The 27,706-nt window shown below is 47.2% G+C and overlaps 1 protein-coding gene across 5 annotated transcripts in view; it reads left to right on the top strand.

Moving 5' to 3' along the window:
* Nucleotides 1-27,706, top strand: part of rasal2 (RAS protein activator like 2) — an 87,693-nt gene that overhangs the window by 308 nt on the left and 59,679 nt on the right. For 4 of the 5 annotated variants that reach the window (XM_061731612.1, XM_061731611.1, XM_061731609.1 and 1 more), the window contains exons 1-3: nucleotides 7,741-8,218; nucleotides 24,494-24,621; nucleotides 24,720-24,837. In XM_061731612.1, coding sequence (XP_061587596.1) covers nucleotides 7,801-8,218; nucleotides 24,494-24,621; nucleotides 24,720-24,837 — 664 coding nt within the window. In that variant the 5' untranslated portion in view covers nucleotides 7,741-7,800. Of the gene's footprint in view, nucleotides 1-7,740; nucleotides 8,219-24,493; nucleotides 24,622-24,719; nucleotides 24,838-27,706 lie in introns of those variants that run through there. The other variant, XM_061731613.1, reaches the window with a different exon arrangement.

Raw genomic sequence — 27,706 nt, 5'->3', positions numbered from 1 at the left:
CTGGACCAGAACCAGAACCGGGTCCAGCAGGAGCTGGTTCCGGGTTGGAAGTTGATGTAAAAGTTCTGATGACTTTATTTACTTTTGGATCCTTTTTTTTTATTTTTTCCTTTTTTTCCCCTTTTTTTAATTTCCTTTTCTTTTTTTTGGTGACTTTATTTATTTATTTATTTAATATTTTATTATTTTGTTTACAGAAAAGTAAAACTAGGATTAATAAGTTTGTTTACAGGAAGCAAACTAACAGATAGATCGTTCTCTATTGTCATAATAACTTATGTACAGCGACATTAAAAGTGTCTCCAGTCGGCGCGTCATATATATAAAAAATAAAATAACTGTAAAATAATCCAGTAAAATGTCATTTAGATTATATAATATATATAATATATATAATAAGTGAAGCTGCAGATGTTGTGACTCTTGTAGACTCGACCTTTGACCTTGAAGGGTCTGTGTTGCCATGGAAACGTGACCCCGGGTCCTGGAACCGGTCCTGGGAACTCCTGACCCCGGAGTTCCCAGGGGTCTAAGAATAGACCGGGGGTGTCTGACCCGGGGGAGGATTCTGACCCGGGGGTGTCTGACCCGGGTGGGAGGATTCTGACCCGGGGGTGTCTGGGTGATGTTTGCAGGTGTTTGGAGGGTGTGTGGTAGGTTTTAGTTGGTGTTGGGGGGGTAATTGTTGGGTCTTTGGGGTGTTTGGGGGGTATTTGGAGAGTGTTTTGATGGGTGTTTGGTTGGTGTTTGGTGAGTGTTGTTGGGTGTTTGGGGGGTTTGGTAAGTGTTGGGGGGTGTTGGGGGTATTGGTGGGAGTTTTGGTGGGTGTTGGGGGTATTGGGGGGTGTTTTTCTTGGGTGTTTGGTAGGTTTTAGTTGGTGTTTGGGGGTGTTGGTAAGTGTTAGGGGTGTTGTTGGGTCTTTGTGGGGTATTGGTGGTTGTTCTGTTGGGTTTTTGGTAGGTATTAGTTGGTGTTGGTAAGTGTTGGGCGTGTTGGTGGGTCTTTGGGGGATATTGGTGAGTATTGGGGGGTATGGAGGGTGTTTTGGGTGTGGGGGGGGGGGGGGGGTATTTGGAGGGTGTTGTGGGGTGTTTGGGGGGTATTGGTGGGTGTTTTGTTGGGTGATTGGTAAGTATTAGTTGGTGTTTGGGGGTGTTGGTGGGTCTTTGTGGGGTAGTGGTGAGTATTGGGGGGTATTGGGCAGGTATTTGGAGGGTGTTTTGGGTGTTGGGGGGTATTTGGAGGGTGTTTTGGGTGTTGGGGAGTATTTGGAGGGTTTATTGGGTGTTGGGGAGTATTTGGAGGGTTTATTGGGTGTTGGGGGGGTATTTGGAGGGTGTATTGGGTGTTGGGGGGTATTTGGAGGGGGTGTTGGGGGGTATTTGGAGGGTGTTTCGTAGGTATTAGTTGGTGTTTGGGGGTGTTGGTGGGTCTTTGGGGGGTAGTGGTGAGTATTGGGCGGGTATGTGGAGGGTGTTTTGGGTGTTGGGGGGGTATTTGGAGGGTGCTGTGGGTATTGGGGGGGTATTTGGAGGGTGTTTTGGGTGTTGGGGGGTATTTGGAGGGTGTTTTGGGTGTTGGGGGGTATTTGGAGGGTGTTTTGGGTGTTGGGGGGTATTTGGAGGGTGTTTTGGGTGTTGGGGGGTATTTGGAGGGTGTTTTGGGTGTTGGGGGGTATTTGGAGGGTGTTTTGGGTGTTGGGGGGTATTTGGAGGGTGCTGTGGGTATTGGGGGGGTATTTGGAGGGTGTTTTGGGTGTTGGGGGGGTATTTGGAGGGTGTTTTGGGTGTTGGGGGGTATTTGGAGGGTGTATTGGGTGTTGGGGGGTATTTGGAGGGTGTTTTGGGTGTTGGGGGGTATTTGGAGGGTGTTTTGGGTGTTGGGGGGTATTTGGAGGGTGTTGGGGGGTATTTGGAGGGTGTTTTGGGTGTTGGGGGGTATTTGGAGGGTGTTTTGGGTGTTGGGGGGTATTTGGAGGGTGTTTTGGGTGTTGGGGGGTATTTGGAGGGTGTTTTGGGTATTGGGGGGTATTTGGAGGGTGTTTTGGGTGTTGGGGGGGTATTTGGAGGGTGTTTTGGGTGTTGGGGGGGTATTTGGAGGGTGTTTTAGGTGTTGGGGGGGGTATTTGGAGGGTGCTGGGGGGCGTCTGCGAGCGTTGCCGGGCCACCCCCCGGGTGTCGGAGCCATCACCCACTCGGAGTCAGAGCAGCCTGGACAGACGGATTTACCCCCCAGTGATGTCAGCCGCCGGGTTCGTGCCGGTGACCTCACCCTGCAGGACTCTGGCCCTGGCCCTGATCCACATTCCTCCAACACCACGGGCTGCCTTCAGGGCCGGTCTGTAGAGGTCTGGATCTGGTGGTCCCTAATGTCTGGATCTGGACCCTGGTGGTCCCTGGAGGTCTGGATCTGGACCCTGGTGGTCCCTGGAGGTCTGGATCTGGACCCTGGTGGTCCCTAGTGGTCTGGATCTGGACCCTAGTGGTCTGCAGAGGAACTGGTCTGGATCTAGGCAGGAACCCCTGATCCTGGGGGGGTCCAGTCCCGAACCCGGGGTTCCTCAGGGGTCCCAGCCCCGGCTGCTGGTCGCCGTGACGACGGAGGACCAGGAGGAAGCGGTCTTATCAGGATGGGGGGGGCAGGATTTCCCCTCTGAAACAAACAAGCTTCTCCAAACTAAAATAAGATTCTATTTCAGGCCAGTGGAAAAACACGCTGACCCTCATGATGACGGTTTCCTGTGGAAAACCGTCCCCATTGGTCTCATCTGGTTTCCTCTTCATCGTCTTCATCGGGGAGATGAAGGACGTGCAGCCGCTGCATCATCTTCACCATCCTCATTGGGGGGACTTGTTGGGTCTTGGGGCGTTTGTTTGTATTTAGGGGGTATTGGTGGTTGTTGGTGGGTGTTTGGGGGTGTTGGTTCTTGGGGGTCTTGTCTGGTCTTGGGGGTGTTGGTTGATATTTGTGGGATCTTGGGGGTATTGGGGGGTATTGAGGAGTCTTGTCTGGTCTTGGGGGGTATTGGGGGTCTTGTCTGGTCTTGGGGGTATTGGGGGGGTCTTGTTGGGTTTGGTCTTGGGGGTATTGGGGGGTCTGGTCTGGTCTTGTCTGGTCTTGTTTTGTTGGGTCTTAAAGATGAAGCCGCGTTTCTAAACAGGAAGTCCGTCTCCATCCAACCAGAAGTCGCTGCTGTCCTTCGTTGCTGGTTTCCCGTCAGACAGCCAATCAGAGCACAGCTCTGTGGTCAGCTGACCTTTTCTCTAGATAGATACATTAATAAATCTCAAAAATCTCAAAATCTCAAAATTAATACAAATATTCAATAAGTTTAATTATGAATAAAAAACAAAGTATATTAAATCAAATGAAAGAAGCTCTTTATTTCTGGTGTCGGGGGTTCCAGCTTCCTGCCTCCTCCCTGCACTTCCTGTCGCGCTCCGCGCCGCCGCGCGCTCCGCGCCGCCGCGCGCTCCGCGCCGCTTCCTCCCGGCAGGAATGTCCGTCTGGGCAGGACAGGAAATGACTGAGATTCCAGGATCAGGTCAGATCCGGTTCTGAACACAGCTGATGATGTCAGAGGGGGCGGGGCCTGGACTACAGTCGGCCAATGGGAGGAGCAGCAGGGAGGGACGGGAACCAGACCAGGACCTGGACCAGGACCTGGACCTGGACCAGGTCCAGGACCATCCTCTCTCTCTCTCCTCCCTCCATCCTCCACCTCTCTCTCCTCCGTCCATCCTCCACTGAGCTCCTCAGCTTATCCTCCTCAGGTCTTAACTCTGACCTAGATGCAGCGTCATCCGCTAAATTCCCACATGTGGGTCAGGGAGGCCGGCGCCTTTTAAAGCCCCGGGGCTGCTGGGAAACCTGGGAGACCGGCCGCCGGGGCTGCTGGGAAACCTGCCGCCGGGGCTGCTGGGAAACCTGCCGCCGGGGCTGCTGGGAGACCGGCCGCCGGGGCTGCTGGGAAACCTGGGACACCGGCCGCCGGGGCTGCTGGGAGACCGGCCGCCGGGGCTGCTGGGAAACCTGGGACACCGGCCGCCGGGGCTGCTGGGAGACCGGCCGCCGTCGGAGCGGAAGAAGAGGGAACCTTGGGCCAGTATTATGGGATGTTCGTCTCTGGACTTGTTCCTCTTCTGGATCGTTCTAGTAAACGTCACGGCAGAGGAGAAGTCCTCCGAGCCGGACTTCCCCAGAACTGGGTCAGACCTCCGTGACATAATTTCACCTACTGGTACTGGTACTGGTGCTGGTGCTGGTACTGGTACTGGTACTGGTGCCCGTGCTGGTACTGGTACTGGTACTGGTACTGGTACTGGACTCTTCTAGTCCGATGTTAACAAGGAAGTGAATTTCTACCGACCACCAGGGTCCAGATCCAGGTACTATATAGTTCTGGTCTCTGTAGGCCCAATATAATCACAATAATATCACAATATCACAATATAATCATGATATCACAATATAATCACGATATTATCACAATATTATCACTATATAAACACGATATCACAATGTAATCACAATATAATCATGATATAATCACGATATAATCACGATATAATCACAATATAATCACGATATAATCACAATATAATCACGATATAATCACAATATAATCACGATATAATCACGATATAATCACAATATAATCACGATATAATCACAATATAATCACAATATAATCACGGTATTATCACAATATAATCACGGTATTATCACGATATAATCACGATATAATCACGATATAATCACAATATTATCACGATATCACAATATAATCACGGTATTATCACAATATAATCACGGTATTATCACGATATAATCACGATATAATCACGATATAATCACAATATTATCACGATATCACAATATAATCAAAATATTATCACGATATTATCACAATATAATCACGATATTATCACAATATAATCACAATATAATCACGATATTATCACAATATAATCACAATATAATCACAATATTATCACAATATAATCACAATATAATCACAATATAATCACGGTATTATCACAATATAATCACGGTATTATCACGATATAATCACGATATAATCACGATATAATCACAATATAATCACGATATTATCACAATATAATCACGGTATTATCACGATATAATCACAATATTATCACAATATAATCACGATATTATCACAATATAATCACAATATAATCACAATGATATCACAATATAATCACAATATTATCACAATATTATCACAATATAATCACAATATAATCACAATATTATCACAATATTATCACAATATAATCACGATATCACAATATATTCACAATATCACAATATAATCACGATATCACAATATAATCATGATATCAAAACATAATCACGATATTTACACCATATTATCACGATATTATCATGATATTATCACAAGATAATCACAATATTCGATCCGATCTGTGTTAGTGTTATTAAACTGTTATTTTGCTACCTGAACTACACGACTGTAGTTCTACTATTATTATATTACTGTAAGGACCAGTCGCCATCCCAGAATACTTTCAGAAACATGGTGGGGCAGATTTACCAAACACGGATCCAGAGGTTTTTATATCTGCTGTTAGGACTTATAAAATATATGACTTAAAGATTCACCCTAAAACTGTTATGGTTGAATACAAATACACTTTTATTAAAAATACTCAGCCAGTTAGAATGTAAACATTGTTTTTATTTTGATCAAAAGTAAAATTAATCAAATAAAAATATATTATTCTTCACATTTCCTGACCGACTGGTTCATGTTTATCACCTCTTCAGACGTGGTTTGTTCCGTTACTTTAATCAGCCTCGTTTCCACCTACAGAATACGGTGCACAACTTAGTAGGTGAACCCCCATCGCCGCGGTTACTTTAGGAGAACGTGGAGAATCGTGTAGAATCGCTGGTGGTTTCAGAGTTTAATCTGTCGCGGTCCGGTGAACGGTTTGGACCGGTGGGTCCGGTAAGTCCGGTGGGTCCAGGCAGACGGCTCATGTCACAACATCCCTGATCTTTGGTCCAGCTCACCTTTCTGAAGCCGAGCTGGAACCAGATACGAGATTTAGGCCCTGTCCCAATCCCCCCCTAGTCCTCGTTTTCATCCCTACCCCTAAATTTTGCACGTTCCCGTGAGGGTATTGTTGTCCCAATTCCTCTTTTCACCTAGGGGGAGTGCTGAAAACGAGGGGTAATGGATATGAATCTAGCAAACGAGTGATTATGTACATTCACTGAGTGAATATTATGAAAGTAAAATATATATTTCTCGCTAGAAATGTAATCAAAATGCATTTTTATGCAGAAACTAACTCAAAATATTGAATAAAGGCTGATTTATGGTTCCGCGTTACACCAACACAGAGCCTACGGCGTAGGTTACGCGGCCACGCGCTCCGTACGCCGTACCCTACGCCGTAGGCTCTGCGTCGATTTAACGCAGACCCATAAATCAGCTCCGGAGCCGGCAGGCAGAAATCCCGAAATTTTCTGAGCAAATTTCTTAACAGGCGTAGCTGCAACTGTTAGATTTCATCTATTAAACCAACATTTATCTAACTAAATGATTTATTTCAGCCAGCGGTAATTCTCCACAGAGCTGCAGGTTTCTCCCCGGGACGACGGAGCAGGTTGACCTGGCGATCACGTCTGTACTCCGGCTGCTGCTGCGCCCCGGACCGGCGGCTCTTATCATCGCCTAAAACATCAGATCAAATTTTTTTAACAGGCGTTATTTGTATAAACTGAGCCCAGGTTGGGGATCTTAACGGTTACTTTTACACCTGAAAAAATATTAAAACTTTATAAAGTGGCATATTAACAGCGCTACAGCTGAAATTAAAACAGCTTTTGGCTCTGGGCTTCCTGATTTTACGGGTAGGGATGAAAGTAGGAGTAGTGGGAGTATTGGGACAGACCTGGGAAGATTTCAAGTGCCCTAAAATCTGTCCCTTCTTTTTTAGGGGTAGTGGTAGAAAGTAGGGGGAGTATTGGGATTGGCCCTTAAACCTTCCAGAAGTTTTGAGAACCGGGTTTGTTTGACGGTTTGACACCACGCAGGGCTTGGCGATTTTAGACAAAAATAAAATCCCGATTTTTTTTTTTTCTCTGAAAACTGAAAATTTCGATTTTACTACAAAAGACAATGGAATAAATTGTTTCAAATGTTTTATTTTTAAAGAAAAATAGCAAGCAAATGTCCCTATTGGGAATGAAGTGCAACTGAAAGATACTGTAAATCCTCCTTGGGTTTAGTAAAGTGACAACTTTTACAATCTTCTTGACCAAACAAAGATGACTAGACTAGATGCTAGAGGAAAATCGATTTCACCATTTTCCTTTTTTTAACATCTTGATTAATAAATCCGATTTAGATTTAAAATCGATTAATCGCACAGCCCTAACACCACGTGACTGCCGGGGTCAAAGTTCACCGGTGAAAACGTCATAATGAAGAAAAACCATCTTTAGATAAATGGATCAGTGTCTTCAACCCTGGTCACACAGAACCGGTCCGGTCCGGTTGGGTCTAAACGCAGACGAAGAGGAGGCCGGCACTCGGAGCCGAGACGGGTTTCAGTTCCAGGCGGAAACCACAGCGGGCCTGGGGTTCTGGCTGCTGCGACCCGATTGGCCCGGCGGAGAGGAAGTGCTGCGTCTGGTGACGCTCCACTTCCTCCCAGGAAGTTCTGCTGCTGCGGAGGAGTGAAGGCATGAGCCCGACCCGGAGAGCACGGGCCCCCCGGGCCGGAGCCGTCTAACGGGCCATGAGTGGAGGCGGTACCGCCGAGGCCCGCCCGGGCCCGGACCCGGGCCCCCACCAGAACCGCTGGCTCCGGCACAGGAAACCGTGGTGGAGGTCCAGCTCCCAACCGGGCCCGGAGGGACTTCTGGACAGATACGACTGGAGGACCACGACTCCCCCGGTACCGGAACACGCCGGGCCTAGACCCGGGCCTGGACCCGGACCCAGACCTGGACCTGGACCTGGGCCCGGGCCCGGCTCGGTCCGCAGGATCTTCCCGTACCTGAGGTCTCTGTCCGAGCCTGGTACCAGCACCGCACAGTTCAGGAAGGGGGGATCGGACCGGGACCGGACCAGAGGACGGTCCTTCGCCAGCTTCCTCTCACGCAGCATCGGACGGGTCTGGAGAGACGGGCCGGAACCGGAGCGGGGAGAGTCCGGTAGGACCTGCGTCGTTTAGTTCTCACCTCACAGGGACCGGGGTGCCGGCTGGGCCTGGGGTCCAGGCCCGGTCCAGGCCCAGATCCAGACCCTAGTGGTCTGTAGAGGACCTGCAGGTCTGGATCTGGACCCTAGTGGTCTGTAGAGGACCTGCAGGTCTGGATCTGGACCCTAGTGGTCTGTAGAGGACCTGCAGGTCTGGATCATTCGTTCCATGGGTTTTATTTAGTTCTTTCTGACGTATTTGAAGTTTTTTAGGGTGCTTTCACACCTGTGGCCCGTCTGTTTTGTTCCGATTCAGGGGCTAAATCGATACAGTTGTTTCGTATTTCGTTTGTGGGGTTTGTGTTCACAACCGTCTGTAGCGGTTCAAAGCTGTTAACAAATGCCATGAACCAACTGTTCTCTCATTGGTCAGAAATGAACGTGGGATGAGTTTCCTCTTCCGTATCCCGGGAAAAAAAACAAGCCCCTTTCAAAGAGAGGCCGCAAAGTGCAGACCGCCGCCGCCGATCCCGTTCATTTATGTGCTGCGTTTGCGCCGCGCCTGCCTGCCCGAATTGAACATTTTTTTATTTCACCGTGCCGCGCTGTGACGACATCTCGGCACGTCCAATAGGAAAGAAGGGAGAAGAGAGAAAGTTGTGTCCATTAGGAGAGAAGGTGGTGGATTTTGTTCCGACTCTTCTCCTTGCGCCGGTAGCACATACACATGAATGGAGTTGTGTCGGTTGCTGTGTCGATTATGTTCTCTCTCCAAATAAATGTGGCGAAGAGCATCTCTGAATGCACAACACTGGATCCTGCAGCGTGGGAGTGAGAGGGGCAGGGTAACGGCCCGGGCAGGCGGGGGAGAGGTTTGTCCGTCAAGACTCCTCTCCCTGGCCCTGCCCCTTCTCAACCTTTGTCCGACCCTGCACCCCAACCTGGGACTTGCTGATTGGGCCGGAGCTTCGGGAGCTGCGTGCTGGCCTGCGGTCCCCACCCCCGGTCATCCCGCTGCTGCTTCCACCTGCCTGCTGTGCTGTTGCCGTCCCTGACCCCCAGTCTGGCCCTCGGCAGGAGGGTCCCCCCTGATGAGCCTGGTCCTGCTCAAGGTTTCTTCCTCCTAAAGTGGAGTTTTTCTTGCCACTGTTTGGCTTAAGGTTTTTCTCCCACTAGGGGAGTTTTTACCTGCCATTGTTTATGTAATAATTGCTCGGGGGTTTATGTTCTGGGTCACTGGAAAGCGTCTGGAGACAACTTTTGTTGTATTAGACACTATATAAATAAAATTGAATTAAAAAAAAATGGACCGCTCCAGGTCTGGAATGGAAGCGGGCCGAGACCTCCTCTCCTAGGATCTCGGCTCGCTTGTTTTGTGCCGCATCCAAGCGCGATTGCTGTGTTCACATAAACCAAACGATCCGATCTTTAGGGGGAAACGCTCCCTGTTCCGGAACAACTGCTCCAACCCCTAAGAGACACTTAAACCTGAAAGACCAGAACGGGTCCAGCAGGTCCAGGATCTCTGCTGGACCTGGTGTCTCCGTCCCTGCGGACTGGACCGGTTCTGGCCTCACCCCCCCAGGGCTGTCGCCCCGGATCAGCCACGCCGCCCTGCGCAGGGCGAGAGTGGCGTGAATAATTAATGTGCAGAAACATCAGCGTCTGAAGGTTTTCAGCTGAACAAGGGTCCAGTTTAACGGTCCGGTCTGCTCTGATTGGTCGGTTCTGGTGGCCTGATCTGGCCCCACCCACCGGGATAGCCTGATGTAGGGCTGGGCGATATGGACCAAAAGTCATATCTGGATATTTTCTAGCTGAATGGCGATACTCGATATATATCCATATTTTTTCTGTGCCATAATTGGGGTTTCCCCCAAAGCATTATAGCATAGCATCTCTGTTAGCATCTCTGTTAGCATCTCTGTTAGCATCTCTGTTAGCTTCATTTTTTTCTGAGGCAAACCCTTAAAAAAACCGTCAGTTTTAATACAAAGCCTCGTGCCAAATGTCACACAGGTTCCTTTATTAACAGAGGTCTGCACAATATCAACATGTATAAAACAAATGAAATAAAAATAAACTGCCTGCATATATAGAATAAAAATGCTTCTTGAATAAAATAAAACAAATATCCCTTTCCTGCATAACAATTAAATTAAAATACACTGTGTAATTAATACAATGTAGACAGTAACAGGCAGACTTTTCCACTGAGGTTGACAGTTGTGCAAATAACAAAACATTTGTGCAAATCTCAAATAAAACATTCAAGTCAATTTGTCACAAAATAAGCTATATCAAAATCATAAAAAAAAATATATATATATTTTTTTTTTAATAATCGATATAAACGATATTGTCTCGTACCATATCGCGTTTGAAAATATATCGATATATATTAAAATCTCGATATATCCCCCAGCCCTAGCCTGATGGTCTGGACCGGTTCTGGATCAGTTCTGGGTTAGGGCTTCCCTCTTGATGTTCTGAACCTCCACCACTCCTGTTCTGAAGGAGAAGTGGACCTGAACCGGGTCCAGCTTGGTCCAGTGGAACTGGGTCAGCGGTGTGTGTGTGTGTGTGTGTGTGTGTTCTTGTTTCTCTGACCCCGGGCGGACGCAGCAGGCCGGAGCCCCATGAGGGGATTAGTTCCCGTTAGTTCCCATTAGTTCCCGTTAGTTCCCGGTCCCACAGAACTTGTGTTGGGGTCCTGGCTGGGTTCTGGTAGAGGTGACACACGGGTCACATGGGTTTGGTTCCGTGTTTCCAGCCCCCCCCCCTCACCAGATATCTGCTGGACTAGTGAGAGTGTTGCTACTGAGATCTGATCCGGTTAGTTGAATCTCTGTAATCTGATTAGTCCAGAAGCCGGTTAAACCTCACGGGTCATTCAGTCACCAACAGAACAACAAACAGAGCAACTGTAACAACAACTGTAACAACCGTAAAAACCAGAACCGTAACAACCAGAACAACCAGAACAACCGTAAAACTACCAAACTATAAAACTTCAGAAAACGTGAACAGAAATTTGTGTGTGGGTTTACAGCCGGCCCAAGGCATGCTGGGTAAGAGAAATACCACAGAGCTCTCACTTCTGAACACTTCTGAGTGTGTGTGTGTGTGTGTGTGTGTGTGTGTGTGTGTGTGTGTGTGTGTGTGTGTGTGTGTGTGTGTGTGTGTGTGTGTGTGTGTGTGTGTGTGTGTGTGTGTGTGTGTGTGTGTGTGTGTGTGTGTGTGTTTATGAATCTTTGCGGGGACGCGGTAGCCAGGTCTTGTTCTCGGACCAGGTTTCAGGTTTCAGGGTCCAGCGCTGGTCTGGACCCGGCACATGCCCGGGGGGGTGCAGGGGGGTCAGCGGGGGTCTCACCAGGATAAAAGTCTTCTGGTTTTACCAGAGACCAAATACTATTATTATTATTATTATTATTATTATTATTATTATTATTAATAAATGTTTCCACTTAACTCCGTCCAATTAACAGGCTGCAGAGAGAAACTGGACACGCCCCCTTATGTCAATCACAGTTGGCCAGCTTAGCTTGGTTTACTTGAACAGACCTAGCAGCGTACTGTTCTAATCTTAAAGCCGTTAGCAGCCGTTAGCAGCACCTAGCAGCAGCTAGCAGCACCTAGCAGTAGCTAGCAGCCGTTAGCAGCACCTAGCAGCAGCTATTAGCACCTAGCAGTAGCTAGCAGCCGTTAGCAGCTGTTAGAAGCAGCTAGCAGCCGTTATTATCCATTAGTAGACAATAGCAGCTGTTAATAATAATAATAACAATTATTATTATTATAAAAATATCTTTTAATAATACTTTTTATAAATCCTTTATTAAGCCGGTAGCAGTCGTAAGCAGCGGCTAGCAGCTGTTAAGCCGTTAACAGTCGGTAGCAGCCGCTACCAGCCATAGTAGCCGTTAGCAGCAGCTAACAGCAGCTAGCCTGGTGTTCTGGATTAGAGACCTAGATCTGGTCATGGGGGACGATTTATCACAGAAACATAAATGTGGTCCTGGCCCAATCCCAATACACCCCCTACTTTCTACCACTAGCCCTAAAAATGAAGCCACAGACTTTAGGGTCCTTGTAATCTTCCCTAGGGATTGGGACACAACTTGCTACGTCACTGCGTGGTTTACGTTCGGGTACGTAAGCGACTGCGTAGTTACGTTTGCACATACGTCACACCATATCAGGAAGCCCAGAGATAAAAGCTGTTTTAATTTCAACTGTAGCGCTGTTAATATGCCACTTTATTAAGTTTTAATATTTTTTCAGGCGTAAAAGTAACCGTTAAGATCCCCAACCTGGGCTCAGTTTATCCAAATAACGCCTGTTAAGAAATTTACTGCGATGTTTTCGGGGATGAGAAGAGCCGCCGGGTCGGGAGCTGATTTATGGTTCCGTGTTAAATCAACGCAGAACCTACGGCGTAGGGTACGCGGCGACGCGCACCGTACGGCGTAGGCTCTGCGTTGGTGTAACGCGGAACCTTAAATCAGCCTTTATTCTGGCGAGATCTTCGCAGCAACAGGCAAACGAGTGATTATGTACATTCACTGAGTGAATATTATGAAAGTTAAATATATATTTCTCGCTAGAAATGTAATGAAAACGCATTTTTATGCAGAAACTAACTCAAAATATTGATTTTATTCACTAAAAATTAGAAATGCCCGCCATGTTTTTTTGTTTGATTCAGTTTGCAAATGACGACGTAAAGCATTCTGGGAAATTTTCTCAGGCCCTCGGTCGGTGAGTCAGCATCTGAAATCCCTCGCTCTTAAGGGCTAGATTGATACACACTAGCCCTCGTTATGTCCACTACCCCTACATGCAAAGAGGAATTGGGACACGACTACCCTAACGGGAACGCGCAAAATTTAGGGGTAGGGCTGAAAAATAGGACTAGGGGGGGATTGGGACTGGCCCTTGGTCCTGGAGGAGGAGGGGGTACTTGGTGCTGGAGGAGGAAGGGGGTACTTGGTGCTGGAGGAGGAGGGGGTACTTGGTCCTGGAGGAGGAAGGGGGTACTTGGTCCTGGAGGAGGAGGAAGGGGGTACTTGGTCCTGGAGGAGGAGGGGGTACTTGGTGCTGGAGGAGGAGGGGGTACTTGGTGCTGGAGGAGGAAGGGGGTACTTGGTCCTGGAGGAGGAGGAGGGGGTACTTGGTGCTGGAGGAGGAAGGGGTACTTGGTCCTGGAGGAGGAAGGGGGTACTTGGCCCTGGAGGAGGAAGGGGTACTTGGTCCTGGAGGAGGAAGGGGTACTTGGTGCTGGAGGAGGAAGGGGTACTTGGTGCTGGAGGAGGAAGGGGGTACTTGGTCCTGGAGGAGGAAGGGGTACTTGGTCCTGGAGGAGGAAGGGGGTACTTGGTGCTGGAGGAGGAAGGGGTACTTGGTGCTGGAGGAGGAAGGGGGTACTTGGTCCTGGAGGAGGAAGGGGGTACTTGGTGCTGGAGGAGGAAGGGGGTACTTGGTGCTGGAGGAGGAAGGGGTACTTGGTCCTGGAGGAGGAAGGGGGTACTTGGTGCTGGAGGAGGAAGGGGGTACTTGGTGCTGGAGGAGGAAGGGGGTACTTGGTCTTGGGGGAGGAGGGGGTACTTGGTCCTGGAGGAGGAAGGGGGTACTTGGTCCTGGAGGAGGAGGGGGGTACTTGGTCCTGGAGGAGGAAGGGGGTACTTGGTCCTGGAGGAGGAAGGGGGTACTTGGTCCTGGAGGAGGAGGGGGGTACTTGGTGCTGGAGGAGGAAGGGGTACTTGGTGCTGGAGGAGGAAGGGGGTACTTGGTGCTGGAGGAGGAGGGGGGGGTACTTGGTGCTGGAGGAGGAAGGGGTACTTGGTGCTGGAGGAGGAAGGGGGTACTTGGTGCTGGAGGAGGAGGGGGTACTTGGTCATGGAGGAGGAAGGGGGTACTTGGTCATGGAGGAGGAAGGGGGTACTTGGTCCTGGAGGAGGAGGGGGTACTTGGTGCTGGAGGAGGAAGGGGTACTTGGTCCTGGAGGAGGAAGGGGTACTTGGTCCTGGAGGAGGAAGGGGGTACTTGGTCCTGGAGGAGGAAGGGGGTACTTGGTGCTGGAGGAGGAAGGGGGTACTTGGTGCTGGAGGAGGAGGGGGGTACTTGGTCCTGGAGGAGGAAGGGGGTACTTGGTCCTGGAGGAGGAGGAGGTACTTGGTGCTGGAGGAGGAAGGGGGTACTTGGTGCTGGAGGAGGAGGGGGTACTTGGTCCTGGAGGAGGAGGAGGGGGGTACTTGGTCCTGGAGGAGGAGGAAGGGGTACTTGGTGCTGGAGGAGGAGGGGGTACTTGGTCCTGGAGGAGGAGGGGGTACTTGGTCCTGGAGGAGGAGGAGGGGGGTACTTGGTCCTGGAGGAGGAGGAAGGGGTACTTGGTGCTGGAGGAGGAAGGGGGTACTTGGTCCTGGAGGAGGAGGGGGTACTTGGTGCTGGAGGAGGAAGGGGGTACTTGGTCCTGGAGGAGGAGGAGGTACTTGGTGCTGGAGGAGGAAGAGGGTACTTGGTCTTGGAGGAGGAAGGGGGTACTTGGTGCTGGAGGAGGAAGGGGGTACTTGGTGCTGGAGGAGGAAGGGGGTACTTGGTGCTGGAGGAGGAAGGGGGTACTTGGTCCTGGAGGAGGAGGAGGTACTTGGTCCTGGAGGAGGAAGGGGGTACTTGGTCCTGGAGGAGGAGGAGGGGGTACTTGGTCCTGGAGGAGGAAGGGGGTACTTGGTCCTGGAGGAGGAGGAGGTACTTGGTCCTGGAGGAGGAGGAGGGGGTACTTGGTGCTGGAGGAGGAGGGGGTACTTGGTCCTGGAGGAGGAAGGGGGTACTTGGTCCTGGAGGAGGAGGAGGTACTTGGTGCTGGAGGAGGAAGGGGGTACTTGGTCCTGGAGGAGGAAGGGGGTACTTGGTCCTGGAGGAGGAGGAGGTACTTGGTGCTGGAGGAGGAAGGGGGTACTTGGTGCTGCCCGTCCCTGTTCTGTCCTCGTTTCCAGAACAACATAAATACGACTACACGAACAGCTGAGTTCAGACGAGTCAGCTGACCTTCCACCGGCCGAGAGGACGACTGTCTGCTGCTGCAGCTCCTGTTACACACCCCCCCCCCCCATCTTGATAAGGCGGTGATGTCACTCTGCTGTGATTGGAGGAAAGCTGCCCTGTTTACTGGTTGCCGTGGCGACGAGGCCGTAGCTACAGACGGGAACAAACAGACAAAGACGGCTCTGTTGTCCCGTGTGAGAGTGTGTGTGTGTGTGTGTGTTTGTGTTAGTGTGTGTGTGTGTGTGTGTGTGTGTGTGTGTGTGTGTTTGTGTTAGTGTGTGTGTGTGTGTGTGTGTGTGTGTGTAAATATACATGACTGTTTCAGAAAATTAGAATATTGTGATAAAGTTCTTTATTTTCTGTAATGCAATTTAAAAAAAAAAAAAAAAAAAAAAAAAAAATGTCATACATTCTGGATTCATTACAAATCAACTGAAATATTGCAAGCCTTTTATTATTTTAATATTGCTGATTATGGCTTACAGTTTAAGATTAAGATTCCCAGAATATTCTAATTTTTTTTTTAGATATTTGAGTTTTCTTAAACTGTAAACCATGATCAGCAATATTAAAATAATAAAAGGCTTGCAATATTTCAGTTGATTTGTAATGAATCCAGAATGGATGACATTTTTGCATTACAGAAAATAAAGGACTTTATCACAATATTCTAATTTTCTGAGACAGTCCTGTATGTGTGTGTGTGTGTGTATATATATGTGTATATGGGGCAATGACGTGACACCTATATTTTCTGAAAAACAGATTTTTTTTCAATTCAAAAAAGGTTTAAATGGATAAAAAAAATACCATATATATGAACTATCTGTCCCACATATGGACTCACTTGAATTTTACAAAAAATACTAGTTATCTGAGATTTTGTTGTTGTTTTAAGCGTCATAATGTCATGTGGTGCGACCGTCCGACCAGGACTCTTGTTTTGAAAACTTTTTTTGAAATCACTCTAAATGTATTTAAATCAATCTTCTGCCCAATCATGATTTCAGAAGTTTCTTGTAGTGTGCAAGATTGCAACACATTTGTATTTACACACATCACATCATAATATACAGACAAAGTTTGACTGATGTCCATTTTCTGAAATATCAGGTGGCTCGACCATTAAAAAAACAACCATTGTTGTATAATACTGAAAACTTAAAAAAAAAAAGATGTCAAGATGTTAAGGAAATTAATTTATTTTAATATGAATCACGGTTGCACCACATTACCTTTTTTTTTAAAGGCTAGTGCCAATTCATCTTGACAAAAAAACTCTGAAATCACTTAATTTAAAATTTTTATATGAATTTATGTGTACACAACATTCTTAATGTTTGAACTATTGCAATAGATATTCTTTTTTTTTATTATTTTAAAATTGACCTGTTGAAAATCCTTATTCATCATTGACCCGTGTGTGTGTGTGTGTGTGTGTGTGTGTGTGTGTGTGTGTGTGTGTGTGTGTGTGTGTGTGTGTGTGTGTGTGTGTGTGTGTGTGTGTGTGTGTGTGTGTGTGTGTGTGTGTGTGTGTGTGTGTGTGTGTGCGTCTGCTGCAGCCTCTTACACGGGTCTTAAACAGAACCACTCAGGTGAGGTCACCTGCAGGTCTCTGGGGGGTTTTCAGGTCCGGTTGTTGGTTCTGCTGGTCCCGGGGACCCAGAGGGGACAGGCTCTGAGAACTGGATCCAGCACCAGTTGCCGTGGCGACGGCATTCCTGTCACATAAACGCAGCAGCTGCTAACGTGCCGCTAACGCTTGACAGCGCCAGGGATGCCGGGCGTTCCCCCGGGGGGGCGACGCCCACGCACGGCATTATGGGTGTTAGATCTAGGTATGGAGGTCTGGACTGGGTAGGGGGGGTCAGCCGGGTCTAGACGAGTAGGGGGGTCAGCCGGCCCGTGGCCTCGCCTGACCCACATTCCCTCCGGAGGTTTGGCCAGAGTCAGATTTCCAACACCTGACACACAGGACCGGAGCAGTGGCTCCTCCCCCTCCGACTAAGCCTGTGTTGAAAAAATCGATTCTCCGATTTTAAATCGATTCTCATATTAATTCCTAAAAATCGATTCATATGTCTAAAGATCGATTTAAAATGTTTTTTTTTTTGTTTTTTTTCATCATTACATTACAACTTTTGGTACTTTTTTGTTTACGCCCAAAAAATGAATATTTTGTTGGACACGATTATAACTGGTGCCATGTTTTTGCCTTTAATATGTTTAAAGGTATGAAAACATTAAAGTTTTCAGTTATAATTGCATAAATTGTCTATATTTCTTTGCTTTATTATACTGTCTTGGGGTTACATTTGCATAAATGTTAAAAACCAAATTCTCATAAATGGGGAAAAAATAAACCGATTTCATCCGTCTCTGTTTCCTCCCTGGATCTGTTTGGTAATTCTGCCCCACGATGTTTCTGAAAGCAGCTCTATCAGCATTCTGGGAGCTGATTGGTCCTTACAGCATCATTAGCTGCCAATACTTGCTGTTTAATCTCAATATAATACTAGTATTAATATGTTGCAGAACTACCGTCATGTAATTCATGCAACAGCTGAAAAAACTGTTTTATTAACAGTAACCCAAATCAATATCAAATCGAATCGGATCGTGATAATCGATTCTGAATCTTAAGAATCCGAATCGATTCTTGATATTTGAATCGATCCCCAGCCCTACCTCCCACACCTGCCTTGCTCAGAGGTCAAGAGGTCAAGGTCTTAGGGGCGTGGCCTTCTGATTGATGGATCTTCTCTTTACCTTCTTCCTATCTTTGAATAAAGACAAGAAGATAAGTTTTGTGGTTCTGTTTACTGGTCTCTACTGGTCTCTGTTGGACTCTACTGGACTCTGTTGGACTCTACTGGACTCTACTGGACTCTACTGGTCTCTACTGGACTCTACTGGACTCTACTGGTCTCTGCTGGTCTCTACTGGACTCTACTGGTCTCTACTGGACTCTACTGGACTCTACTGGTCTCTACTGGTCTCTACTGGTCTCTACTGGACTCTACTGGTCTCTACTGGACTCTACTGGTCTCTTCTGGACTCTACTGGACTCTACTGGACTCTGGTGGACTTTACTGGACTCTACTGGACTCTAGTGGACTCTACTGGACTCTACTGGACTCTACTGGTCTCTACTGGACTCTGGTGGACTCTACTGGTCTTTACTGGACTCTGTTGGACTCTACTGGTCTCTACTGGTCTCTGGTGGACTTTACTGGACTCTGTTGGACTCTACTGGTCTCTACTGGACTCTACTGGTCTCTACTGGTCTCTGCTGGTCTCTACTGGACTCTACTGGTCTCTACTGGACTCTACTGGACTCTACTGGACTTTACTGGACTCTACTGGTCTCTACTGGACTCTACTGGTCTCTACTGGACTCTACTGGACTCTACTGGTCTCTACTGGTCTCTACTGGACTCTACTGGACTCTACTGGTCTCTACTGGTCTCTACTGGACTCTACTGGATTCTACTGGACTCTACTGGTCTCTACTGGACTCTACTGGACTCTACTGGTCTCTGCTGGACTCTACTGGACTCTACTGGTCTCTACTGGACTTTACTGGACTCTACTGGTCTCTACTGGACTCTACTGGTCTCTACTGGACTCTACTGGACTCTACTGGTCTCTACTGGTCTCTACTGGACTCTACTGGACTCTACTGGTCTCTACTGGTCTCTACTGGACTCTACTGGATTCTACTGGTCTCTACTGGACTCTACTGGTCTCTACTGGACTCTACTGGTCTCTACTGGACTCTACTGGACTCTACTGGTCTCTACTGGACTCTACTGGTCTCTACTGGACTCTACTGGACTCTACTGGTCTCTACTGGACTCTACTGGACTCTGTTAGACTCTACTGGACTCTACTGGACTCTACTGGTCTCTACTGGTCTCTACTGGACTCTACTGGTCTCTGTTGGACTCTACTGGACTCTACTGGACTCTACTGGTCTCTACTGGACTCTACTGGTCTCTACTGGACTCTACTGGACTCTGTTAGACTCTACTGGACTCTACTGGACTCTACTGGTCTCTACTGGTCTCTACTGGACTCTACTGGACTCTGTTAGACTCTACTGGACTCTACTGGACTCTACTGGTCTCTACTGGTCTCTACTGGACTCTACTGGACTCTGTTAGACTCTACTGGACTCTACTGGACTCTACTGGTCTCTGCTGGACTCTGTTGGACTCTACTGGACTCTACTGGTCTCTACTGGACTCTACTGGACTCTACTGGTCTCTACTGGACTCTACTGGTCTCTACTGGACTCTACTGGTCTCTACTGGACTCTACTGGTCTCTACTGGACTCTACTGGTCTCTGTTGGACTCTACTGGACTCTACTGGACGCTGTTGGACTCTACTGGACTCTACTGGACTCTACTGGTCTCTGTTGGACTCTACTGGTCTCTGCTGGACTCTACTGGTCTCTACTGGACTCTACTGGTCTCTACTGGACTCTGCTGGTCTCTACTGGACTCTGGTGGACTCTACTGGACTCTATCGGTCTCTAGTGGACTCTGTTGGACTCTACTGGACTCTACTGGTCTCTACTGGATTCTACTGGACTCTACTGGTCTCTACTGGACTCTACTGGACTCTACTGGTCTCTACTGAACTCTGCTGGACTACTGGACTCTGTTGGTCTCTGGTGGTTTTTATTGGAACTCCAACACCAGATCCAAAACCTGGTTTCTGGTTCCTACTAGCAGAACATGACAGAGACGTAACTGACGTTAGCAGAGACGTAACTGACGTTAGCAGAGACGTAACTGACGTTAGCAGAGACGTAACTGACGTTAGCAGAGACGTAACTGACGTTAGCAGAGACGTAACTGACGTTAGAGACGTAACTGACGTTAGCAGAGACGTAACTGACGTTAGCGGAGACGTAACTGACGTTAGCGGAGACGTAACTGACGTTAGCGGAGACGTAACTGACGTTAGCGGAGACGTAACTGACGTTAGCGGAGACGTAACTGACGTTAGCGGAGACGTAACTGACGTTAGCAGAGACGTAACTGACGTTAGCAGAGACGTAACTGACGTTAGCAGAGACGTAACTGACGTTAGCAGAGACGTAACTGACGTTTTTCAGAGGCGTAACTGACGTTAGCAGAGACGTAACTGACGTTAGCAGAGACGTAACTGACGTTAGAGACGTAACTGACGTTAGCAGAGACGTAACTGACGTTAGCAGAGACGTAACTGACGTTAGCAGAGACGTAACTGACGTTAGCAGAGACGTAACTGACGTTAGCAGAGACGTAACTGACGTTTGCAGAGACGTAACTGACGTTAGTAATGACGTAACTGACGTTAGTAATGACGTAACTGACGTTTGCAGAGACGTAACTGACGTTAGCAGAGACGTAACTGACGTTTGCAGAGACGTAACTGACGTTAGCAGAGACGTAACTGACGTTAGCAGAGACGTAACTGACGTTTGTAGAGAGGTAATTGACGTTTGCAGAGACGTAACTGACGTTAGCAGAGACGTAATGACGTTTGCAGAGACGTAACTGACGTTAGCAGAGACGTAACTGACGTTAGCAGAGACGTAACTGACGTTAGCAGAGACGTAATGACGTTTGCAGAGATGTAACTGACGTTTGCAGAGACGTAACTGACGTTAGCAGAGACGTAACTGACGTTTGCAGAGACGTAACTGACGTTAGCAGAGACGTAACTGACGTTTGCAGAGACGTAACTGACGTTAGCAGAGACGTAACTGACGTTAGCAGAGACGTAACTGACGTTAGCAGAGACGTAACTGACGTTAGCAGAGACGTAACTGACGTTAGCAGAGACGTAACTGACGTTAGCAGAGACGTAACTGACGTTAGCAGAGACGTAACTGGCGTTTGCCGAGACGTAACTGACGTAACAGACGTAACTGACGTTAGCAGAGACGTAACTGACGTTAGCAGAGACGTAACTGACATTAGCAGAGACGTAACTGACGTTTGCAGAGACGTAACTGACGTTTGCAGAGACGTAACTGACGTTTGCAGAGACGTAACTGATGTTTGCAGCGACGTAACTGACGTTAGTAATGACGTAACTGACGTTAGTAATGACGTAACTGACGTTTGCAGAGACGTAACTGACGTTTGCAGAGACGTAACTGACGTTTGCAGAGACGTAACTGATGTTTGCAGCGACGTAACTGACGTTAGTAATGACGTAACTGACGTTAGTAATGACGTAACTGACGTTTGCAGAGACGTAACTGACGTTAGCAGAGACGTAATTGACGTTAGCAGAGACATAACTGACGTTAGCAGAGACGTAACTGACGTTAGCAGAGACGTAACTGACGTTAGCAGAGACGTAACTGACGTTAGCAGAGACGTAACTGACGTTAGCAGAGACGTAACTGACGTTAGCAGAGACGTAATTGACGTTAGCAGAGACGTAACTGGCGTTAGCAGAGACGTAACTGACGTTAGCAGAGACGTAACTGACGTTAGCAGAGACGTAACTGACGTTAGAGACGTAATTGACGTTTGCAGAGACGTAACTGACGTTAGCAGAGACGTAACGACGTTTGCAGAAACGTAACTGACGTTTGCAGAGACGTAACTGACGTTAGCAGACACGTAACTGACGTTAGCAGAGACGTAACTGACGTTTGCAGAGACGTAATGACGTTTGCAGAAACGTAACTGACGTTTGCAGAAACGTAACTGACGTTTGCAGAAACGTAACTGACGTTAGCAGAGAAGTAACTGGCGTTTGCAGAGACGTAACTGACGTTAGCAGAGACGTAACTGACGTTTTCAGAGACGTAACTGACGTTAGCAGAGATGTAACTGACGTTTGTAGAGACGTAACAGACGTAACTGACGTTAGCAGAGACGTAACTGACGTTAGCAGAAACGTAACTGACGTTTGTAGAGACGTAACTGACGTAACAGACGTAACTGACGTTAGCAGAGGCGTAACTGAGGTTTGCAGAGACGTAACTGAGGTTTGCAGAGACGTAACTGACGTTAGCAGAGACGTAACTGACGTTAGCAGAGACGTAACTGACGTTTGCAGAGACGTAACTGACGTTTGCAGAGACGTAACTGACGTTTGCAGAGACGTAACTGACGTTTGTAGAGACGTAACTGACGTTTGCAGAGACGTAACTGACGTTTGCAGAGACGTAACTGACGTTTGCAGAGACGTAACTGACGTTTGCAGAGACGTAACTGACGTTTGCAGAGACGTAACTGACGTTTGCAGAGACGTAACTGACGTTAGCAGAGACGTAACTGACGTTTGCAGAGACGTAACTGACGTTAGCAGAGACGTAACTGACGTTTGCAGAGACGTAACTGACGTTAGTAATGACGTAACTGACGTTAGTAATGACGTAACTGACGTTTGCAGAGACGTAACTGACATTAGCAGAGACGTAACTGACGTTAGCAGAGACGTAATTGACGTTAGCAGAGACGTAACTGACGTTAGCAGAGACGTAACTGACGTTAGCAGAGACGTAACTGACGTTAGCAGAGACGTAACTGACGTTAGCAGAGACGTAACTGACGTTAGAGACGTAATTGACGTTTGCAGAGACGTAACCGACGTTAGCAGAGACGTAACTGACGTTAGCAGAGACGTAACTGACGTTTGCAGAGACGTAACTGACGTTTGCAGAGACGTAACTGACGTTAGCAGAGACGTAACTGACGTTAGCAGAGACGTAACTGATGTTTGCAGAGACGTAACTGACGTTAGCAGAGACGTAACTGACGTTAGCAGAGACGTAACTGACGTTTGCAGCGACGTAACTGACGTTTGCAGCGACGTAACTGACGTTTGCAGCGACGTAACTGACGTTTGCAGCGACGTAACTGACGTTAGCAGAGACCTGACTGACGTTAGCAGAGACGTAACTGACGTTAGCAGAGACGTAACTGACGTTAGCAGAGACGTAACTGACGTTAGCAGAGACGTAACTGACGTGGCTCCCCTTTGAACCCGAGCTGTGGAAAACAAACCGGTTCTCAGCTGGTTCCAGGTTGAACGAGTTGTGAACCAGAACTGGAACCGATTTGGTGGAAAAGGGTCTGGGAGTGTTCACGCTAACAGCTCACACTCCCCTGCAATCAAACGTCCATCACCATCAATTACACTGTGTGTGTGTGTGTGTGTGTGTGTGTGTGTGTGTGTGTGTGTGTGTGTGTGTGTGTGTGTGTGTGTGTGTGTGTGTGTGTGTGTGTGTGTGTGTGTGTGTGTGTTTACGCAGCCACACAAGTGCTCAATTATCCCACACAATCGGCTGCAGTGAAAGCACCGTGTGTTTACCAAGAGGCAGGCAAACAGTGCAGGCTTTTGTACACACACACACACACACACACACAAACACACACAGACACACACACACACACACACACACACACACACACACACACACACACACACAGGCAGCTCCGTGGTCTGCAGTCGTCAGACTGAAGTTTCATTTGTTTGGAGCTTTTTCAGTTCCGTGTTTATTTCACAGAAATGAAGCCAAAAGGAGTAAAAACAATCATCTGAACTTCCTGGTTTACTCCATGTAACGTTAGCTCAACGTTAGCTGGATGTTAGCTGGGCATTAGCTCTATGTTAGCATCTGTGTTAGCATCTGCCTGACCTTAGCTCAACATAAGCGTCCATGACTCTCAACGTTAGCTGGACGTTACCTCTATGTTAGCTCAACGTTAGCTGGGTGTTAGCTCAATGTTAGCATCTGTGAAGCCTGACGTTATCTCAACATTAGCGTCCATGACTCAACGTTAGCTGGACGTTACCTCTATGTTAGCTCAACGTTAGCGTCCATGACGCTGGACGTTAGTGTGACACAGGTACCGACCGGTACCTGTGAAGGGCCCCCCCTCATTAACCCTGTCTTCCCTGCAGATGTGAAGGGCCCCCCCTCATTAACCCTGTCTTCCCTGCAGATGTGAAGGGCCCCCCCTCATTAACCCTGTCTTCCCTGCAGATGTGAAGGGCCCCCCTCATTAACCCTGTCTTCCCTGCAGATGTGAAGGGCCCCCCCTCATTAACCCTGTCTTCCCTGCAGATGTGAAGGGCCCCCCTCATTAACCCTGTCTTCCCTGCAGATGTGAAGGGCCCCCCTCATTAACCCTGTCTTCTCTGCAGATGTGAAGGGCCCCCCCTCATTAACCCTGTCTTCCCTGCAGATGTGAAGGGCCCCCCTCATTAACCCTGTCTTCTCTGCAGATGTGAAGGGCCCCGCCGCCCACCGCCTGTCCTGCGGCCAGGGCCCCCCCCCCGACGGAACCACCTGGACCCGCAAGTTCTGCCTCCTGACCGACAGCCAGCTGATCCTGCTGAGCCGGGAGGACGAGGTGGGACCCGGGGCCCCCGGGGCCCCCGAGGCCCCGCCCCTCAGGTGACTGGCCCCGCCCCTCTCCCCGCCCGTATTAACCCCCCTCTCCCCCCGCAGGGCGAGCCCCCAGAGACCCCCACCTCCTCCTCCAGGGCCCGGAGCCTCCGCCGGACCGTCAGCGTCCCGTCGGAGGGGCAGTTCCCCGACTTCCAGCCAGAGGGCGCCGCGGTGCGAGGTGAGCACGACGCAGGTGTTTTTATCAAGACTAGGGATGCCCCGATACTATGGAAGAGTACCAGGGCCAGGCAGGAGGAAAATAAAAATAGTATTTTAGAGGAGGAAGATTTTTTTTTTCATTATGCACTTCGAGAAAAAAGTACAATTTCGAGAAAAAAGTCGAAATGTCGAGAAAAAAAGTCGGAATGTCGAGATTGATGTTGAAGTACAATTTCGAGAAAAAAGTTGAAATGTTGAGAAAAAAGTCAAAATTTTTTGAATAAAGTTGAAATGTCGAGAAAAAAGTCGAAATGTTGAAATACAATTTCGTAAATAAAGTGAAATGTTGAGAAAAAAGACGAAATTTTGACTTTATTCTCGACATTTCAACTTTTTTCTCGACATTTCGACTTTTTTCTCAAAGTGCACAATAAAAAAAAATCTTCCCCTCTCAAATATTCTTTCTCCTGCATGGCCCTAATACTCTTCTGTACCGATACCATTTTTTTCACACCGAGTATTTTAATTTGTGTACTTGCGGATACCGAGTACCGATACGATACTTTTACCACAAAAATAACAATGCAATAAATAAATGCAATGAATTGGAAGACAGGTTTTATTTGCAACAGATAAATTCAATAAAAATAAATAAAATGAGTAGAATAACTATTTTAAACAAAAAATAATATTTCTGTGTGAATCAAAAGTCTCCACACTGGCACTGTCTTCACATTTAAGAAAATATCAAACATATAACTTATCAATGAAACATCATATCGCGGCTCGAGTGCGTCGAGAAGACGGAGTCTTCTCCAACTGACAGTGGCCACGGTTTTTCATTTCGGAATTAATAATTCCGAATTAAATAATTCCGAAATAAACTATTTTCCTTCCAGTTTACATGGAAATAGTAATTGCGAGTTGAGGTTTACATGGAAACACGTTTGATGGTCTTTCTCCAATTCCTCTCCAGGTCTGGGGGTTGGGAAGGTTCTGATTGGATAGGGGGGGGACCGGAAGTTAAACTACCGGAAGAAAAACAAACTTAGCCGCTACAACTTTGAAAAGCTCACCATTTTGATGTTTCCTGTTTCCATCTGTTCTTTTAATTATTTCTATTTATTAAATAAATGTCTCTGCTCTTGACCAGCGTTTACTGCTGCTGCATCTTGAAACGTTGTTTGGAAAACCAGCCCAGCGTGGAATATAAGCGTCATGGAGACAGACGGGCGAGGGAACGAGCAGAAAGACAGACCGGAATTAATTTAAAGCGGAATGAGTGAATACATGATCGTGGAATTATTCTATTCGGATTCAGAATCAGAATAAACCAGCCACTTCGGAATTAAGTTTAATTCGGAAAGGCCATTTTCATCCAGAATTAGGTGTTTACTTGGTCATTTTTACTCATTTTAAATCAGATTTCATTTTAATTCTAAATTAAAGAGGAATTAAACTTCCCATGTAAACCATACCTGCCAACACTCCCGATTTAAGCGGGAGTCTCCCGATTTTCAACCATTTCTCCCGCCCTGCTCCCGATTTGTAATTTCTCCCGCTTATCTCCCGATTTTAAAGTGAAATGAGTCAACGGTGTTTCACGTGTCGGGGTTCCTGCATGGATGTATTATATTAACGGGTTCCTGACAAACCTGGCAACCCAACCCAAAAGCACTGCCTACGTCCAAGCTCCGCCCCATGGAGCTGCCAATACGTCAACGTCGCCGCCATATTGGATGTTCAAGACTGTAAACTAATACAAGTAAATGGACTTATTTTCAATAAGCGTCTTTCTACAAAGAAATGTACGTTTTACGTCTCATTTATTAATTCACAAACGCACTAATATACTTGGGAAACAGTTAGGCACCAAATAAAATATATTTAATTTTCTCAGATGGCAAAAATAAGAACTTTATTGATCCCACATAGGAGTAATTCATGTTGTATCAGCTATAGAGAACAAGGTAGTGCCGAAAAACTATATATATCCCCCCTCACAAAAATAAGAAAAATAGAGAAACATATTCTCTCATCAGCAAAGCATATTTTACATAAACATATTTTAAAATTTTCAAGTTACAAAATAACATATTTGAACCATTTTTCCGATTTTTTCAGTTATCTTATTGTTTGGAAAATGGTTAAAATATGTTATTTTGTTATTTGAAAATTTGTTTTGTTTGAGAAAATGCTTTGAAAAAAAGCTGAGGGAAGAGTTGGTGGAGAATCAAGTCATAGCAACAAGGATCTCCCACAGGAAGAGAGAGTTGAAGGTTCTGGGTTCTTCTAGGGAAAGAGGAGAGCTTTACAAATCTGGCATCACTGATGAAGGCGATGCTCTGCATCCCTCACAGCAATGCCAGCTCAGAGAGGTCATTCAGCATGGTGAAAAAGATCCTCACAGAAAACACAATGAGTATGGATAATTCTACTCTTTGCACACTCCTTTCTTGCAAGATTAACCATACCAGCCCTGGTCACAAGTGTGTACCCTCCAAGAAAGTGATTGAAGCTGCAAAGTCTGACACCTACAATTACAACAGGTCCTTGGGGGACAAAGGGAACCTGGAAAATTCTACAAATATTGTATTTTATTGTTATTAATACTAAACTTATTTGGCTCCAAGAAGGCTGTAGAATCATTTTGGGAGGTACATTTGAGCACATTTCATTGTAGCTATGGATTTAAAGCTCATTAAAAGTCGTCTTGTTTATATCAGGGCGGGATGTTGTGAGTGGAGCATTCCAGAAAATCTCCCTCTTTTTCACAGCCCAATGTTGGCAGGTATGCATGTAAACGCACTCAGTGGCTGGTCATCCAGTGCTATATTTATATGTATATATATATATATATATATATATATATATATATATATATATAT

This window comes from Cololabis saira, chromosome 10 (genome assembly GCF_033807715.1).
Source record: "Cololabis saira isolate AMF1-May2022 chromosome 10, fColSai1.1, whole genome shotgun sequence".
Taxonomy (NCBI): domain Eukaryota; kingdom Metazoa; phylum Chordata; class Actinopteri; order Beloniformes; family Belonidae; genus Cololabis; species Cololabis saira.
Note: the sequence above shows the minus strand (reverse complement) of the source record. Positions and strands in the feature narration are given on the sequence as shown.